Source organism: Cyanistes caeruleus, chromosome 4, assembly GCF_971803275.1.
Source record: "Cyanistes caeruleus chromosome 4, bCyaCae1.hap1.1, whole genome shotgun sequence".
Lineage (NCBI taxonomy): Eukaryota > Metazoa > Chordata > Aves > Passeriformes > Paridae > Cyanistes > Cyanistes caeruleus.
This window is the reverse complement of record NC_141704.1, coordinates 28,451,742-28,472,002: the sequence shown is the minus strand read 5'-3', so window position 1 is coordinate 28,472,002 and position 20,261 is coordinate 28,451,742. Positions and strand designations below refer to the sequence as shown.

Here is a 20,261-nt window from a genome sequence, read left to right as displayed (position 1 = left end):
TTGTAGCAGTGTTCTCCTGACAGTGATTTGTGCCTGAAGTGCCTTCTCCGTTCAGCACTTGCAGCTACTTGGCTTTGCCATCCCGTCACCATTTTGAGTAGTGGTAGACCCCAAATACACATTGCTTAAAACCAAGGGATGCCGTGTAGAATATCTACCACAGAAAGATTTCTATCATATTACCAGCAATCTAGGTAGCAGTTTATGACACCCGTCCCTCCAAGAGCTCTTTGTTTCTTTGTGTTTATACAGACACCTACTTTTGCTGAAGAAACAGGTGTGGGAGTCAATCCAGTTTTAATGTGTTAAATTCTCTACAGCTCCTCAGTTGAAACTCTAAACTGACTATTCTCTGAGGTGACATTCCTAACTGGAACAGCAGCCATGCAAGAAAGGTGAACTGCTTGGCTGGCCAACACTTGCATGGTCAAATAATTAATCAGTCTTGAAGGCAAAATTAGATTTCCAGTAACTCTGTTTCTTTGGGATTAGATTTTGGAGTGGAAAAGTCAGACTTCTGTCATTGTTATTTAATTTGTAACAAGAAAAATAGGCTTCCATCCAAAGCAAGGTAAGAGTTTTCTTCTTCTTGTTAAGGTTCATAGGGCAAAATCCTGACATACTCTCTTAAACCTCCAGTAGTTATTTTTGGCTTCATCCCAGTCTAGTTTCTAGCAGATATTTGCCTGCAATACAGAAGTCCCCCCTTGCCAAGAGCAAATTTATTCACTCTTTGGAGAGAATATCCAGGCTGGACAGTCAGGACCCTCTAAGTTGCCATTTATAATAGGTCTGACCAAGACTGGACTTCTAGCAAGATCTGGTTGTGGTGTTTGTACTGCTGCTGAAAGGTGCCATGATCTATCCCGACATAAAAAAGGAATGAATCTTCTTGTGCTATTTAGGATTTGGAGAATGGGTGCAGTGGGAAACACTGAGCCCAAAAGCCACTTGACCTATCCCTATGGAGATGACAAGCTATGATGGTGATAGAATAAGCTCCTAGACCACAAAACATGCTCACATGACAAGAATTTCTAAATTTCCTTGGGATGCCAATTTCTGATAACAACTTACACAGATGTAGAATACAAAGCCTGTTAAATGCAGAAGTTAAGCCCAGCTCCAGATGTCCTCAGCTACTTTGAAAGCAGAGGTGAATGGGAAAAACCCACAGCAGTCAGGGCTTTTCCTTCTGTTCATGTGACACTTCACATGCTTTCCCAGCACAGCTTTTACACTAACCTTCAAATGGTTGAGTCCATTTCTGATGCTTCTATAGAACTTTAATAATTTTGCTTCAAAAGGGGACTCTCCTATGGCCTCCACTACTCCAAAAAATTGAAAAATATTTCCTTTATTCATAATTGCTTGATTAAAAGTATTTATTATTCCTTGCAGCACTTAAAAGCTAAGAGACAAGACAGACCAAGACAAGGCAAGGTAAGAGGGCAGGATGAGAGGACTCTCCACAGTCACTCAGGTCAGTGTCCAGCCTGAGTTTGTGTTATTGTACAGTCTGGTTTGTGTTATTGTAGTCCCCACAACCTTCAGCCACACAGCAGGACTCCAGAATATTCCTGACAAGCACATGCTGGGAACAGGCACTTTGGTCCTCCCTTCTGTTTACTGGCAAGCACAGCCTTGTAGATTACTTTCTTTAACATGTAAGTCCCTTAAGACACATATGTCAGTGGTTAAAGAGGGCAAGCTGAGGATGTAAGGAAAATACATTTATCCTACAGCTTAGGAGTGGTCCAGCTAAACAGCAGGCCTCTTTACATCAGGTACATAGGGCATTAGTAGAACTGAATGTAATTCATGAGTAGCCTACTGGTGCTAAACTCAGCCGTCACCAGAACTTTCAGTCCTCTCCTTTCCTGAGCAAAAAAATCTTTCCAGCTTGTTTGCTTTCTAAACAAAAAAATAAAAACTAGGAAGAGAGATATTTATAAGATCACTATTCACTGCCAGTTGTTTACAGATATGCTACTGGGACAGTAAAGTCTGGTTTTAGTGACTGGTTGCACTATGAAACATGCCAAAGACAAATTTCTATATTGCCAAGAGTAACCTTTCTGTACCAAATTAATTTCCATAGTGAGTGTACACAGAGGAGTGGAAATTTTAGAAGTATGCTTGAGAAGTAACACATTCACTTACAAGCTCTCAACAGACCCTGGAAACTTTTTTTTTTTTGTCCACACACTTATGTGTTCCACAAGCATATAAGGCCACAGCATAATTGGAGTACTGTTGCCATCGTTTTCAAATTAGGAGAACAGCAAGCAGATTGCATCTTACCAGGAAACACCTCTGAGGTTATATGTAAATGATGCATGCACACAGATCAAGATGTTTGTTGACAGTAAGCTTTCAGCTACTGCTTTTCACTCTTTACAGTTCCAGCTAATGTCACTGAAGAACAGGAGAATAAAATGAATTGTACTGCTTAAGGTACCCAGCTGTAACACAACCACCTCTTTTGCCACAGACTGGAATCTTTCCCATTTTTATCTCTAAGTTACAAGACTCCTCTTGAGCAACCCTAACTCCACTGTATTTAGGAGAAACCAAGAGTCAGGTTGCTAGCTGCGACCTTCTAGTGCCTTTCAAGGACATAGGATGGTCTCAGAGAGAATTCATAGCTAGACAAATTCAGCCATGTCTCCATCACTGAATTACTGAAAGGGACTAAACATACCTAAGAACTTGGATGTGTGAAATGGTGGTTTTTTTCTAAAAGCTGAAGTAATTCACTTGAAATATACAGAAAAAAATCTTGTTCATCTGTTGCTCATAAAAAGCCCAAATTCAAAATGCCAGACAGACACAATTTTTACCAATTCATGACAAAAATCAGGTCTCAGTCATTGGCTAGAGCAAACTGGTCCAAGTTCATTCATTTTTTTGTCATTTTAACATAAGGTTTACATACAGGTATAAATGAAAACATTTGTTTAATCTGAACAAAGAAGTGAAAGAAGGAAAAACTGCTGCTCTTTCTTCACTGAAGAAGAAGTGAAGCATGAAGACAGGTAGGACAATGACAATCATGAGGAAATAGATCTGTGTTGAGCTAGGAAAGACAAGCAGAGCAGGCCTTCCTGAATTGGACAGAGCACCTGGTCCTTCTGGACATACATGTGTGGGCTTATGGCTGTGGGTGAAGGTATTAAACCATTGCTTACAGTAAATGTGATGCAGCAAGAACCCAACATTGTGTTAGATGTACCCCCACCTTCTATCCCATTCTTAGTGATGTGAGCTCACATGAGGCTCAGGACACACCCATTGTTTCAGAACACATCGTGGGTGTAACTCACAAAGTTATTTGACTGAGATGGAGGAGTTGGCAAATGCCTTCTGTGAGGGCTGAGAGGGTTAGACAGGAGATTCAACATTCCAGTTGTTTAGCATCTCAGAAACTTGTAAGCATGAGAAACAGTATTTTCCTGTGTGTCCAGGTTCACTCAAGACATCTGGTGACTGAAGCTTGGCAAGCTGGACATTCCATGCCTCAGTTGCCAGCTGTTCATACCACTGAGCCTTACGGGTTGCTTGCACCCAGCTCTGCTGCATGTGGTGATATTTCTCACAATGTCTGGCATCACTACAGAGATGCCAAAGTCATCCACCTGAAAAAGGAAGAGCAGAAAGGTTTCTCTTCTGCTCTACTCCACTGACATAGCCACAGGGAGCAATCCTTCTTCTGGAAGGAGGTACAGAAACAGAGAAGTCTGCCATGACAACATGTCAAAGGCAGTGTTTTCCCTGTGCGTTTTATGAGCCTCCACGAGAAGGAAATTAGAAATGGAATTCTACACTCTCTCCCATTTATAAACGTGTCTGTAATGTGTACGTTGTGCTGTAGGTTAATGATGCAGTTCTCAAGCAAGATTAACTGCTGCTTCAGACAGCCATCAATTTTTTATGACTGCAAGACCATTTCCCTACTAAAAATGAAAGTTACATTCCCCAAGGGAAGGGCTGTATTCAGCATCAGTCAAGTGTGCAGGGTGGGAAGATGGGAATAAAATTAAAAAAAAAAAAGCATAACCAAAAAAATCCCAAAAAAACCCCACAACACCCAAGAGAAATCAAAAGACACAAGCTAGTTCCCCCACTCCTACACTAGGGAACAGGTACATGACCTTCTTCACTCTCACTTCTGAGCATTCTGAATGAAGTTAAATATGCAGATGGATGTGCCACTGACCCTCACTGATGGGGCCAGCTCCATCTGAAGTGCTTGAGGCACTCAGTGCCCAATAGCAAGCAGCAGTGACTTTGTACAAGATCAGCACAAGTGTCATCCTGCCTCAAAAGCCTGGGACATTGTTCACACTTGAGACAGACAGTCCAAATATTGCTTATGCTATAATAGAAAGTTGAGCTTTCTATTCAGCCTACATTTGACTCAGATTTTGAGAAGATGCATATAGCTGCATCAGCAGAATGAGGGAAGTCATCTCACCCACCACTTCCTTTTAAGACCTCTGCCTAAGAAGAGTGGGAAGAATGGTCCTTTGTAGCTGTGTCTCTCATCCTTTCTCTCTCTGCAACAACTGCAGAAGGGAGCTTGATGGCTAACTTTGATTAGAAGCACATTTTTAGATGCCTGAAGCAAGGGGAATGAATCCTCACCTGAAGTACAAATTTTTGTATCAGTAATTCAGACCAGGTACATCAGGTACCGGCGTGGCTGAAGGGATCCCAGCCAACTTCATTAACAATAACCCACATTTTAACCTGACTGACAAAACCATTACCACTTGGTTTGAACCTCTTCGTAAATCTAAGCCAAAAACCACAGCGTCTTTGTAACTGTATCACTTGATTGAGCTTTGGGCAGGCTCCTCCCCACATACCTGCTATTTATTGTATGTGGAGAAATAAATTACATCTATGCAGAGGAACTTGTGTCCTAATAATCACATCTTTGTTTCGTTTTTGACTAAAGAAATTATGAAAGTTGAAAAAATAAATTTAAATCAGGCCTCATATCGCTAACCAATATGTTACATTGCCTTTCTAGTATAAGTGCCACTGAGATTTTTTATTGAAAAATGGGACAGGGAAAAGTTAAAACTGCAGCAACCAACACCTAGTTAAACGCAATTCAGCTACTTTAAAAGCTTGTCTGGTGTTGGTTCACTGACAACAGCTGGGTAACTCTCAGACAAAGCCCAAGCTCAGGTTCATACTTAACTCAATTTCTTTCACCCAGCTCCTAAATTTCACAGCTGAGAACTCTGGGCCTCAAAAACATTTTGTAGGCATCTCCCATTATTCCATAGTCTCAACTGCAGCTATGATTGGGTTTTGCCACTGGCAATTTTTTTGGAGAAAGGATTTCTGGGCTTGCTGTACTGCAAGGACTTAGGACAGAAGGATCCAGATGCAAACTCTCAATTGTACAGCTGCCTGCAAACCGCACCCACTATTGAGTTTATCTTTCTACTTCAATATTTGCATGGTGTGATACAGCTGGATTATCTTCCAGACCCCTTAAGCAGTTTGAACAGGTTTATCAATACAGCAAGGATGGGCTTTGAATTACTTTGCATAGTAAATATTGTTTTCCAGACCTAAGTCAAGGAGGACCTTTCTTGTTAAGCCTGAGTTAACAGAATATAGAGAAAAGTAAGATGATGCATCCTTTAAGCAAACAATTTAAATATTTACAAGGAAGGAAAATATTACAGCCAAATATGCAAAGTCTCCTAACCCTCCATAGGGGAAGCCTGTAAATCTTACGAGGATACATTTGTAACTACCCTGAGTTGCAAACAGCACAAGCATTTATGGGGCAGAATATAATGCAAATATGTCAGATTCAAAACATCAGAAATATCTCCAGTGAACTGTATCTAGGACAAGGACTAACTGTAAAGGTTATTTCCCTTTCAATAAAACCCACAATCAATTAAGAATATTGGCAATGTCTGTACCTTCTGTACCTTCTTTTGAAGGGGCCAGCTTGCATATCGGATGGTTGAGTGTGACTCATTCACAGGAGACAAGATGCTTTTCATGGCTGGGGAGCATCCACTGCTTCACTGGACTGCTGAATCCTCATAACATGAAGGTGGCCAGGTCAGGCTGTAGCCAGAAAGGACAGTCTGACTTCTCCTTCACTGATTCTTCAAACACTCTAGCCAGAAGAGGAGAATGACTGTAACCAGTCACTCCACTCCTGAAAGGGCAAAGTGCTTGGGCCAGTACAACCTCAAAATCCTTACACAAAAATGGTTTGTGAGAGACATTTCTCCCCTGTATTCCTCAACCATTTGGAGAACAGCAGTCACTATATTTTAGAGGAAGGCTTGACTGAGTAGTATTTAAATGCAGGAAGGGTGCCAAAACCTTGATAAGTGCAGAGAGTCAAGCTTTCCATTCATATGCAGAACAGGTATAGCACAAGCTGTAGCTGCACAAACTTTAATTTATCTATTTCTGTTGTCCCACCATCTCCAGAGTGTGGCAGCTCCCCCTGAGAGCTCACATAGCAGTAATATTTTCTTCTCCTGCAGCACATTCAAGATAAAATCTGATTAATCCCAAGCTTGTTTTCCTGTTCTGGATCTGTGTGTATGTGTACATGGAAATTCAGGCACTTTTGCCTGTTTTCATGCGCAGTGCTGCTCAGAAGAACATTGGACAGCTACAACTTTACAGATATAAAAATTAATTTAAAATCAAGATATGCAAAAGTCCACAGCTCCTGAACTGGCTCCCTTCCATCAGCCTGGAGAGAAGGGAAAATGTCATTCTTGTGTAGAGAAAGCAAGAGTTGATGTCTTGTTTGTCTAATAAGTACAGGCAAATGCACAACACAGGGAACTAAGTCTGTAAAATAGTTTCAAACAAGATAAAAACATTAAACTGCACATGCCACATGAGAGTTGTGGCAATTGTGATGGTAATTATTTTCATGTTTCTTAATACTACTGCAAGATACTCATTTCACTAGCTATTATACTCAAAAATTGTCACAAGGCAAGGGGAAGCAGGGAATAGCTTCCATATCTATAATGTGATTACTGCCAATACATCAGTGTATGAAAACAAATGAATGCATTTTCCCTCAAGTACCAGAGTAAGAGCTTACATATCAAAACCATTTGACTTAGCCTTGTGAGGAGAAAATAAATGTTTAAAGAAATAGCACTGGAAGGCAGAAAAGCAGAATAACTTTATGGTCATTTCAAAAGAAAAGCAGAAGGCTCAGATGAGGTTATCTCTCACACCACAGTGGCTGTTCCTTGCACTAGCAAAGAAAGGAGCAGGAGAGGAGAAATACGTCCTATTTCTCCTTTTCTCTGCTTTTAATGAAATAATTTCCCCTGTGTTTTTATATAGGCTATAAATATTAAAACATGGCTGCACATTCTTTGCTGGAGGATCCTGGCGAGCTTATTGTGATGTTGCATAAGCTTGTAGCTTGGATAACAGATCCTTTCCTCCCCCAGCTCAAGTTACAGGGAAGGCATACTGAAATTTAGGCCCAAAGTTTGTGCATTTCAGATGAGCCTGCTTTGCTTCCCAGCTTGCTTGGGAGCATAAGAGGTTTAGTTAAGGAAAGGCATAGAATTATAAAGTTAAAGGGGAAGAAGGAGAACAGCTTGATTGACTGAACCTTCAGACACTTCGGCTATCCTGAATTCCAAATATAGCAAGAATTAATGAGGCAGAACTGTACTTCAACATTAAAATTACCCAAAAATTGTTAATGCTCTATCACTGAACACCACACAGGAAACACAAGGCATGCTCCTGCATCCACCTTCACACAGCCATAACTAACTGGTCCCCCTTTCAAATAGGCATGTTTAAACTCTGCTTGTGATGGAGCACGTGAGGGACAGGCAGGTGGACCACAGAGAGCAGCAAGCCAAGACAAGAGGGGATGGCAGTACAGAGAAGGAGAGCAGAAGAAAGTTCTATGAGTTCCATGGCTTGGGTCTTCCACATCAAGTAGGAAAGGCCACAAGAATGATATTTACCAGCTGCTCATCATTTCTCCCGGTCATGTAGGGTATCAACAAGTATGAATCACTTTGCAAAGGACAACCATGCTTCCAATCTAGACAGTTTCTGAAAGGACAAAAACAAGCAAGGCTGCACAGTGGTACCTTTCAGGCTGCTCTCATGTGTCTGTGAACCTGAATATTCCTGGGTCTGCTTTGGGGCTCTGCTAACCAAGCAGCAAACAAACAACTTAACTTAAATTATTTTCTAAGTGAGGAAATATACTTGTGTGCCTGCCCAAAAAACGATCCATATAATGTACTTGGAAAAGAGAAAAACCCAAAGCAAAACAATAAAACCATGTATTACAATTATAATTTCTGTATAATTGCATGTAATAAATTCTGATTAAAGCCAGCCTAATGCATATGTGCACCTAGAGACCATCATCTTCACCTTCTTCCTGATACAAGGAGCAACTGAAGATCATCCTTGCAAGGGAAGAAGGGTGTGTAATCTTCATGCTTTTTTTCCCTAAATCTCATCTTGGTCACTAGGTTTATTCAAAGCTTTTCTTGCTAGGATCCAACACGGCACCTTTCGGCATCAGTGAAAATGGTAAATAACTTTCATATTGATTTCAGTTTTCTGTCAATTTCCTCCTTACCATGGACAGGTCCATAGGACCAGGAGGCAGTTCCAGAGTCACTGAACTTAGGCCTGCACAGCTGCAGACTAGGAGCTCTATGGAGAAAATATCTGCCCTTATCACCCACAAGGGACAAAATTCAGAGTCTAAACACGGATGTACATTTTGCACCTGAAGAGTCAACAGACCCAACTGAGTCCAGGGAAAAGCAATTTTGGACTAAGGGACAACCCAACTCTGTTTCCAGTTATATCTGCCCAATTAATTTACTTTGAGCTGGATTGGAGAAATTGTAATGTTTGGCTTGTTCCTCATTAAACACCATGAGCCTGACACCAATGACACAAATGAACACAAGCCCAAGGAAATAAGCAAGGCAACAGACACAATCTGTAGCAGTATGAATGCTAAAGACTATCCCCAAGACATATGGTGACATTTTTAATGACTGATTCATTTGGATCATTTTCTTTAGGTTCCAGACCTGTGAAGTGAGGCAGACAGAAGTTGAGGAAGAAAAGAAGCTCTTACCATGGGTGGTTCGTGACCTTGATTTGCAAAATCAGCCAGAATTCTCCACCTTTGCAATCCAGTTGAGGTAGCATTCAGCATCAAAGATGGGTTTTCACATTTGTCACCATTCTGGATTTATCACTGCAGGGGAAATGAAAATACAATAATGAGCAGCCTACCCTGTAGCCTGAGAGCTAATTACGCACCTTTCTTCACAAAGTAAGCGGGAAACACATGAGCCTGGAAGATATCCACGGAGCAATTAAACACGCACTTGTCAACATGTCACGAATACTGTGTTTTTACAGTTGAAATGAAAACACAAAATGCCATCTGATTGAACTTCAGAATAATTAGCACATCACAGCACACAGCCACGACAAGTACCTGTCAACAGCTATCAGCACAGCAATGACATTTTCCACTGCGAATAATAATGTCATTTTCCACTTTGGAGTAGTAATGTTATTTTTTGTCTTTTCAAAAAGTGACATTGTTTATAACAGATACAAATATATCCTCCATAAAACACGATTTCATGCTGCAAAGTTAACGCTCAAACAGAATTATTTTGCAACCAAGCTTTAATTCCACATGCAAAAGTCAATGAACCTCTATTCCATGTCGTAGCTGGAGGAAGATGCAGTTTGTGGGACACTGTCTTTATTAGCCAATGTCTATTTACTCCCAAACCACTTTCTCTGTAAGCCAAGCTTCATAACCAGCAATACTAAACTGGTGATTTCTTCCAGGAAACACACCAGTAAAACAAAAATATCCCACAGTCAGGTACTGTGGGTGGTTTTCAGCAGTTTTCAGGCAAGCTAATAATGTCAGTTTTGATGTGCTCCCAGAGTAACTTGTTAAGAGAAAGGTAAGGAAAAGTGAAAAAAAAGTTTCTGTAAATTTTTATTAAAGTTTTAAACTGCTCTACTGGTCTGTTTTCCCTAAACAATTTGGCTATTAATAGATGTGATTTAAAATGCAAGTTGAATTGCACAGACTGGCACACTCATCCTTTTTGGGTGGCTGTGTACAATTTTATGCTTGTTGACTATGACTTTAATTAACAAGTCATATGAGCTGTTTTATGTCTTTACAGTCCATTTAAAAAAGATTGTTTCTTACTAGCAACAACAGACTGGAAATCTTACAAGGACAAGCTTTGAAAGAAAATCTGGAAAAATCAGTATAGTGACAGCCTTGAGTACCCACGGTAGGGCAGGACTGGGCAGAAGTCAGATCCCTTATCTGATGTAGCTGGAGTGAAATCACTGCGTTGATTTTCCTGATGAAGGATGTGAGTTTCCAACTTGCAGCACACAGGGCCTTCTTCTCCTAACCTGCCTGTGCTCTGAAAGAACACAGCACAGGGAAGCACCACGTGGAGATACTGGAGTTGGCTTCAAGAGCCTGGGGCTTGGGTGGCAGCACAGAATAACCGTGCTGGCTGAGCAGGCTGCCCAGGCTGAGAAGGAGGGAGGTAATTTAGGGGGAGTATTTCTGTGTGATGCTCTGTTGTGACACATAGTTTTGCCTTACATGAGAGGTAAATCAATTCCTGTAGCTATTCCTAACTTGACTTGTCTGCCCACCAGAGTGACAGCTTTTAATGCCAGCTGGAATAAGATTGGTGCCATCACAACAAAAATTCTCAATTTATATTAATAGGATTAAGTAACTGATCCATGGAGATGGCTCATCTCCACTCAAAGCAGAGAAACCCTCCTCCACAGAAATATGTATCATTATATCACAGTCCAGAGCAGTCAGTTCTGTCAAGGTTTCACGTTCCCTAGAGTGGGATTTGTGTCTCCATGATTTTAGCCATTAAAAAGGTGGTTTCTCATCTTAAGTTATAATGATGGCTTCTGCTATAACCTGTGGAAAGATACCAGTACCTCCAGACAGGAAAACATCTCTTGTGTCCTAGGCACTTGCATCTTCAGTTTCCAAATTATGCAGAAAGCACAGGATGACCCAGAAATTTGGACTGCCACTGGTACTATTGTATGCCAAGCCAGCTTGAGTCTTGGCTGACACTGGAATTGTAACAAAAGTAATACAAAAATGTGCATTAAGGACGACATATAAATGGATTCAATTTCTGACCCACCTCAGTGTGAGAAAAATCCTCTCCCAGCTGTGGAAGTTTTATATCACTGGTGCCATTGGAGAAAAAAACTGTTCTGCAGAAGAAAATTTCAGACTCTTAGTACAACATTCTACTAAATGACACTGAGTATTTGCTATCATGTTTGGTGATTAGGAATGAGCATGGATCAGGTAGATAGCTAATTCTCTGTGCTAAATTCCCACACCATGTAAAATTCAGATGGAATTTTATTTTAAACGTAATGACAAAGATCTTCAAGGGCAAGATGCATCTTACTCTCCCTATCCCCCTTAGCACTAGTCAATAAATCTCTTCACTTCCACCCACTGCAAGGAAAGGGCCAAATGCTACCAAAAGACTGTGTCTGTGGAATTTTATGTTCATCAGTGAGTATGAGAAGTCACAAGTAAACAAGCTGTTGAAATTTCTGACAACTATACACAAATCTGCAATGCCCCCAGAGCTTCAATAGTGACTGAGTTGCTGTTGTGTTGCTGCCTCCCCTGCAGCCTGGTGTCCCAGAACAGAGATGGCCAGCCCCACCACAATCTGAGAACACTATCACAGTCTCTTAGAAGCTGTGGGACAGGGCTGCCACCTCCTTCACTCTAAGTCAGTGAGAAAACTTGAGTGGTAGGAAGCCAACACTGAAGAATGAGAACCTTTGCTCTACATAAATGTGCTGATTACAGATGGGACTGTAATTGCAAGCAGCAGAGATTTCCTGTTTGGTTTTGATTTCAGAGCAGTGCAGATGTAGAGATTCATGCCTTGGGGAGAAAAGAAACTTGTGTGGAAATTTTCAAACAAACCAATTACCGAGTCCCTGTGCCATGGTCAGTCATTCTAGCTCTACAGAATTCATTCACAATGTCCTGGAGCTGCAATGAGTAATACTGCCAAGTCTAATAGCTTGCTTGCAAACCACTGTGAACTGAAAGACAGTAAATCATCCTTAAAACTAAAATTACCTGGGGATCTACTGGAAATTCACCAGTCAAGTTTAAGAAGAAAGTTCTACTCCACAGGCATTAGGCAGTGAATTTTGTGTCTGCTGGAGGTGAAATGGACTGAGCTGGTGTGTGAGATGAGTTCTACCAAAAGAGCTGACCCAACCTTCCTGTCCTCCCATTCCATCTTCCTCTACTTCCTCTACTGCTCATCTGGCTTCTTGGTGAGCCACTTCAGACCTCAGACAATTATCGCAGGGAAGAAGAAAAGAGGGCATAACACAGCCCCTCATTAATAATTTCTATGTTCATTTTCTTAACCAATTTAATGTTTCTGTTTGTTTTGGGCGGGTTTATCCTCTTTCAGGAAAGAAGGAGAGAAGGTCTGAAAAGAAAACCCACCAAACTGAAAAACAGATGAATGCAGGGCCAGCTGGGGAGAGCTCCTTTCTCCACAGAACTATGTAAGCAGTGAGCTCAGAAGGTAACTGAGCTTGCAGTGTCCAGTACAAACCACCCTTCAGAAAGAATTATTGTAATTCTTCCTTGTCCACAGGGTTTGATGTCATCAGCCAGGGCAGGCGCAGACACACGGGGGACTCCACAGCAGCTGTACATGAGAGAATTCACATATAAGAGCAGTGTTAACAACTCTCAGCTGAAATATCTTAGACAGGATGATGTCATTTTTACATACCAGAGACATTGATTCATCTCATGGCACTACTGGAGGAGAATTGAATGTTCTTCAAACAGCAGTATGAGCACACCTTGCAACATCTGCATAGTACTAGAACCACTCCAAAAAGGAGACAAAACACCTTCATGTAAACTGCAGGTCTAACCACTTCACTAAAAAATGATTAGTTAAAGGTCATATAAGAAACCCCATATTGGATATATAGTGATGTTTCCTGTAGGATTCCTACCCAAGCTTCCAGCACTTAGAGGTGTAAGGGCATCCTGCACCATAAACTACAATCAGATTTTACTAACCCCCACTCTGTATGTGAACAATTAATCTCTTTTTCAACATAGGCGTATTTTTAGATTATAACATACCATGACAGTGACTTGCACTTAGTTATGTGTAATGCAGAAAACCCCAGTCTTCCTTGACTGCTTCAGCCATAGCTCTTCTCTGGTGAGAAATGATGAATCCTTGCTCCTTGTTTGCCTTTCCCACAAGTTTTATGATTTAAGGACTGCTAAAAACACTTGCTGGGAGAACTTCACAAGGCAAGTCTAAAACAACAAAAAAGGGAGAAGAAAGACAAGCAGATTAAAGCAAAAGTAAGCATGTATCAACTCAGAGTGTTGAAGCTCTGCAACATTTAAATAGCTGTTGGTACCATGCCTCTTGCTCTAAGAAAATCAGTAGCACTTCACATTTCCTGAGTGCACTGCTTTTCTTCTGTCTAATTTGTAGGAGGCAGCTTGTCTAAAACAGAGGCACTATTTTAAGGTGCTTTATGGCAACTTCCCCACTGGTTTTATTTTCAGGCTGCTTTGATTTCCACCATGCCTTCACCTGCAAAGGTACTTCACAGTGATAGTTCATGTACACATCCCCAGCCTAGTAAGAAGTCTATCTCTTGCTTTGACACACATTTTTAATTTTTATCTTCTTAAATCGAAAGGCGTACATGCACACACCCCAACATACTTCCCATCAAGTGTCCCAGCCTAACAACTGTGCTTTAATTGGCCCCAGGCATTAAAAAGAGCCCAAGAGCTGCCTGAGCACTGAGCTGTGGCTCCCATACATTTTCTATTGTTTTCTTTCAACACTGTACCTCAGATAGCAGAGAAATAAACATAGGCTTGATACTCACCTGTCAGACTCATTAAAATAACACGTTTAAAGGGGTTAACAGATTACTGCTTTGCTTCCTCTTCTGGCCCTGCAGTAAGAGCTGCTCAGAGTGCTCAGGAGGGGAGGTGATCTGCAGAAATAACCTTGACATGCTGCCTTCACTCCCCTCAGCTCTGGGACAAGTTCTGCTTATCAAATGTCCTCCAGAAATAACCCACAAGTCCATTGTTGAAGCCCTCAGGGAGACTACTCACCTCAGACATGGACACCTTTCTACCTTCCCTGGGTTGTAGCTGACTCTCCTCCAAGAAATCACTGCTCCAAGAAAAAGCCAATGACTCCACAGTCAGGATTACCTGTCCAACTTCAGCTACCAAAAAAAAGCTGGAGGACATAAGCTTTAAATGTGCAATAAGCAGGACTTCTGGCATGTCATGTTGGAGTGACCAGTGCAAGTTTAACAGTTTAATACAAGTCATTAATTTAGTATGGTTATTTTTAGCAGCTGTAGAGCTAAGGAAGAAATGGTGCTTGCAGAGCCAAGAAAAACATAAATAAGGGTGGTGTGGTCTCTCTGTATCCCCCCCCTTTCTCTGGCACCATGGTGCTGACCTGCCATGCCCTCTTCCACACACAGCACCATCGTAGCCCCCCACACCCCAGAGAAAGTTAAAGCAAGTCATGAGCTTGTATTTTCAGATATGCTGGGGGTGTTGGGTCCACCAGACACCTCACATCATGCAGTTTCTCTCTCTGCATCTTCCCTCCTTCCATGATGTAGCAACCCCAAAATGTCACCCAAGAGAAAATTTGGCTGCAAAGACCTTGAGTTGCCTCATCCCACAGTTCATTTATATGTCCATGTATATATTTGTACATAAATACAGATATGTGTAATTGTGCAGAAGCTCCAGAGTATGAAAAGCTACTCTGGGTCAAATCCAAAAGCAAGTCACCACTTTTGCCTACCTCACATCACACAGCATGCCATAAGCACACTTCTCATCATGGGTGGTCAATTTACACTGACATTAAGAGGGAAAGCAGATCTTCAGGCTAAATGTGTTACCATGTATTTTTGAAAGCAAGTGAAAAGGCAGAGCTCAATTTAGTCTGTGCCTAACCTAAGATAAAACCTATTTTCAAGGAAAGAATCACTTGGTGAGACAAGTATATACAGAGAAAAGAAGGATCTGGGGTTTAGCTGCAGATTTGTCAATATGTGCCTAAGTCAGCTTCTGTTGGAGTCTCAAGAAGGAGATGGATACTTCTCTGAGTTCATGATGGCCAGTTGCAGCAGGGGATGGGCACACTAAAGGGATCCACCCACAGCATGGCCTTCCTGGCAGAAGAGCATCCCTTGCTGGCACCTGAGGGTCCGCCAACACCATGGGGCAGGTCAGGAGTCACCGGTGGTGCTGAGCAAGGCCAGTCACATGGGGGAAAGGAAAGGGGAAAGTCATGCTAGGGGAAAGGGAAGCCCTCCCTCTCTGTCCTGATATACACCCCACCTTGTGTCACCTTATTTCATGATTTTAAGATGCAAAAAAGGCACTGGGAGAACTCCCTCAGACAAGTCTGTAACTAGGAAAATTTCCAGCTTGTAGAAAAAAAGACATAAAAAGGAGTATTGAATGAAAAAGAAATCGTATGTCTAATGTCAAATTCTGCACAACAGAACATGGGTCAGGAGCATTTGGCAAATAAAAGGAAAACAAACATATTCAGATCCTCAGGCTCCCACCAGACCTGCAGGATGGGCCCATCTGAAGGGCAGTCCCTCACTGCAGAGGCCCTCCTGCATTTCCCAAATTCCATGGAATCTTGGGAGCACTCTCAGCCATACCCCCCCACCAAGCCCTCTGCTATCCATCACAGCACAAATGGTTGCCTTCAGGACAGAAATACTTCAGAAGCATTTTGCCATTTTGTGCATGAAGAAGGAAGGCCAGTGGCATGGCAGAGCCCCTCGTGCCTTCTTTCTAGGTTTTTTGTTTGTACTTTTCAGGTTTAATTTCTCTCTGGAGGCCAAACTGGCCTTGGCAAGAACAGTCTCACACATCCCACACCGAGGACAACTGAGCAGTCAGAAAAGCCGGTCATCAAAGAGAAAGGGCTTCTGAAACTTCACTCTCTGCAGGGCTGACATTTTCCACGAATATTTATACCCTGTTTTGACCTGAGAGGTGTCTATCAAGTCTTGTGTAAAAGACTCAGCCATCTGGTTCCTTCTGGCACAGCCAGAGACAGGATCAGTAACAGGCTTTGTGAGTGCAAGGTCATCCCACACAGCACAGCAAGACACCAACCCTGTCAAAAAATCTCCAGCATCCACAGCATCTCCGGGAAATCCACCTTGTCTGACACAGGAACTGCCCATCCTACAGCTCTGCACTGGGGCTCTGGGAAGGCAGCAGGGCTCAAAGGAGGGAAAGTGGGGTGCAAGTTGGAATGCAGGACTTACAGCAAAGTTAGGAGTGCTTAGACAACTCACGCCAAGGGGAGAGGGATAAAAAGGGAATGAACAGCTGGGGCAGGGGAGCTTTAGGAAAAAAAAAAGGGAAAGAAAAGGGAGACGAAGGGAAAGAGAGATGAAGGGGGAAAGAGGGGGAAAAAGAGGGGGAAAAAAGAGGGGGGAAAAAGAGGGGGAAAAAAGAGCGGGGGAAAAAAGAGGGGGAAAAAAGAGGGGGGGGAAAAAAGAGGGGGAAAAAAGAGGGGGGGAAAAAGAGGGGGAAAAAAGAGGGGGGAAAAAAGAGGGGGGAAAAAAGAGGGGGAAAAAAGAGGGGGAAAAAGGAGGGGGAAAAAAGAGGGGGAAAAATGAGGGGGAAAAAAGAGGGGGAAAAAAGAGGGGGAAAAATGAGGGGGAAAAAAGAGGGGGGAAAAAAGAGGGGGAAAAAAGAGGGGGAAAAAGGAGGGGGAAAAAAGAGGGGGGAAAAAAGAGGGGGAAAAAAGAGGGGGAAAAAAGAGGGGGGAAAAAGAGGGGAAAAAAAGAGGGGGAAATTCTGGTAACTGTCTGTGAAACTCTATTAAATTCCCTGTTCAAATCTGTTAAACTTCCTGCTAATGTTTGTACCTGTAGTATCTGAGGATGATACTGACTCACATAAGAGCATCCAAAAATGTTAATAACAAATAAATATGAGCCGAACATAAATACTGATTAGCTTAGTAAATTTTCTAGTGTGTGCTTCCAAAGCATGCAATACCCAAAGTATGCTTAATTTGATAAAAACACAGAACACTTATGCTTGGCATTTAATAAATACTTATGTGAAAATATATTATATACTATAATATAATTCTATCATCATGCACAGATGACATAAATACACAACAGAAAATGTCTTCCTTATGGAGAATTGATAGAAAAAGCCCTATCAATAAAGGTCTCACAATTCTAAATTTAAAATAAAAATAGAAGTAATTAAACCAAACACCTATGGAACTGTAAGCAATTAGTGTAGAAACATGCATCATTAATTGATGACATGACCAATAAGAATAGATATGTGCAGGTCCAGCCTTGCAAAGCCAAGCTCATACATATCTTTATTCCCTCCAAGAAATAAAGGATCCTGATCTCCAGGAGCTGATTTTCTTATACACTTGCTTGAAAATGCTACTATCCATGTGCTTAAACACGAGCAGCTACGCTGCCCAACAGCCCAACTGCACTCCTGGGTTTTCAGAACTTACATGGATGGCAGCTGGTGAAAATAGTGAAAGATTTTTTCCTAATTATCTTTTATTTGTAATGATCTTCTATTTGTAAGTATGTCCTTCTCAAAGTATGTCTTTCTCAAATGTTTAACATGTAAAACAAATGCTCTGTTTTTCAGAGAAATATCTACCTTCAAAATGCAAGAGACAAAGACAAATCAAGCTGGGTTTATCATGGTGCCCTCTTCTGGCCCTTGAAAAAACATTTGCCTTGCTGTCCCCCGGTGTCTGCTTGGAAGAGGCATCAAAAGGAGAATCTGCTTGTGCAAATTGGTTTATTTATTAAACTGGCCAGAAAAATACCATCACAGACCATTCTAGTTACCATGCCATACAAAACACATTTAAAAATCCTTCAGTTATGGGTTTATAAAAATAACTCACAACACTATTTTAGAAATATCAGTAGAAAAACCAGAATTTGTTACCAGGTAGGAATTTAGGCATAAGGCATTCTGCCCACAGGGTGGGGGAATTCAACCCCTATTCTCACCACACTACTGAACTCCCAAGAACCATTTAATAAAAGTAATCCAAACATTTCTGCTAAAAGAGAAGGAAATGGAAAAATAGATCAGAAAACATATTCATTTCCATTACAAAGAGACATTTTTGCCATTTATTGACAAATAAATATGCAGCTTATCCAACACAGGAGGGAAGAATCTGGTATTTCATTAAAACCTCTGTTTTAAAAGTATTGTTTTCTTAATTAAATATAAAACATAGCACACATGGAACTAAATAGAACTTTTAGACTCTATCTACACAACAGATTTTTCACTATTGGTTTTTGGAGTTTGGCTGGAGGGTTTGTTTGTTTGGTGGTTTTGAGTGGTTGTTGTTTGGTTGTGTATTTTTTTCAATTCTAAGGGCTCCAGGAAATCTCAATACTTTTGTGTTCAAAGTGGCCAGTTTAGACCTGAAACAGAGCAGCTTATGATAGGTCACCTGGAAAGAAAGAAATTTACTCAAATTTAATGAAGCTGCACAAAGTTCTTGGAAGTACAATACATTCAACACTTGAATTCTGTCAGCTCCAAATCAGATTCATTATAATCACATAAGCTTCAAGGAGAGCTCACATCTGTGCATCACATCTGCGTTATATGCATGATTTCAGGGAAGAAACACAACAACTGTTTGTATCAAAAGGCCTTAATAAATTATTTTCCTTTCTCACTGAGAATAATGTTTTCATGTATAAGGCTTTCTAAATAAAAAGTCACAATGTCACAATGGAGCCAGTTTGGAAGGTGAGAAGTATGTTATTTTAGGTGGCACTAAACTTTTTCCCAAGGATATTTTCTTCCTCATGATCAAACAAGTAGAACTTGCCCTCCATAGGCATGTGAGCTGGAAAAGTGCTTGCTCATGAGGAGACCTTCCAATTTGCTGTGTCATGACCCAGACACAAAAGGAGCTGTTTTATCTGAATTACAGGGGATTTTTCCGAGTTGGATAGTTCTTTGTTCTAGAAAGAACTAGAAAGGAATGCTCAGGAAAGAAACTAGAGAGGAATAAAGCCAAACCAAAACAGCTGTTGTCCAGCTGTGCTAGCAGTTCTTCCATCACTGCCCACCAGACAATGCAGGCTTCAGGCTATGACTTCATGAAAGCATTCATTAAATGCTCTGCTAATCACCAGCTCAACAGTCAAGATTCCCATTGCATTGCTAATTGCCAGCCAGGCACCACAAGTAACCAACTCCCACAGAGCTCTTCTCCTTAGGATGATGGAATGTCCAGGTTAAGCTCTACACATTTTTGCAGGTGTCCAAGGGCCATTTCCCCCAAAACCTTCGTTCTGAATTGCAGGAGTCAGACACCGTGATGAAAGTCAGTCTCTGGCAATAGCAAGAATGGGGAAATTTAACCTCAGCATCCACTCACAGTTGTGCTTTCACCAGAACGCTTAGTCACAGACAGGGTGGTGAATACCTTGAGACAAAGAAAGAAGACTCTTAGTATGGCTAAATTTATTTTCCTGGAAGATTAATTCAGGCATGATGCTCAAAACAGCAACCATTCCTTAAAGCAAGAAAATAATAATGAAAATCATACATTTAAACTCCTTGCAATTAAACAGCACACACCCATACAAATAACTTTTGTTTTCCTCACTTAGCTTATGTTCTTCCTTTTACAGTGGAAAAGAAGGAATTAAGGAAGCCATATGACTTTATACCACCTCTCATCTTAATGTTCCTAAGTTTTTACAGTGGGAACGAGCTCAGCAATAATAAACTCCAGTACCCCTAATGAATAAGTGTCTTTATGGCTCAAAGAAAACTTCTTTGCTTGGGAAAGTGAAGTTAACTCAAGGCCTGGGCATTTGGAGAGAATTTTGCCTTTGTGCCTTTCTAGACATTATAGAAATGTGGAAGTGATTGCTGATGAAGGTATTATGTCTGGGATCTGTGTCCTCTCAACAATAGCTGTGAAAACACTGAGTAAAACTGGTTTGAACAATTTCAATCTTTACTGCTTTCAAGTCACTTTCATTAAGAAAGCAACATATAT

General features: G+C 41.2%; 1 protein-coding gene across 7 annotated transcripts in view; it reads right to left on the bottom strand.

The window, feature by feature from the left end:
* Positions 1 to 17,996: 17,996 nt before the first annotated feature.
* The window catches only part of TXNRD1 (thioredoxin reductase 1), a 46,593-nt gene continuing 44,328 nt past the window's right edge, over positions 17,997 to 20,261 (bottom strand). For all 7 annotated transcript variants that reach the window (XM_086887168.1, XM_086887170.1, XM_086887166.1 and 4 more), the window contains one exon: positions 17,997 to 19,679. In XM_086887168.1, coding sequence (XP_086743294.1) covers positions 19,611 to 19,679 — 69 coding nt within the window. In that variant the 3' untranslated portion in view covers positions 17,997 to 19,610. The remainder of the gene's footprint in view (positions 19,680 to 20,261) is intronic.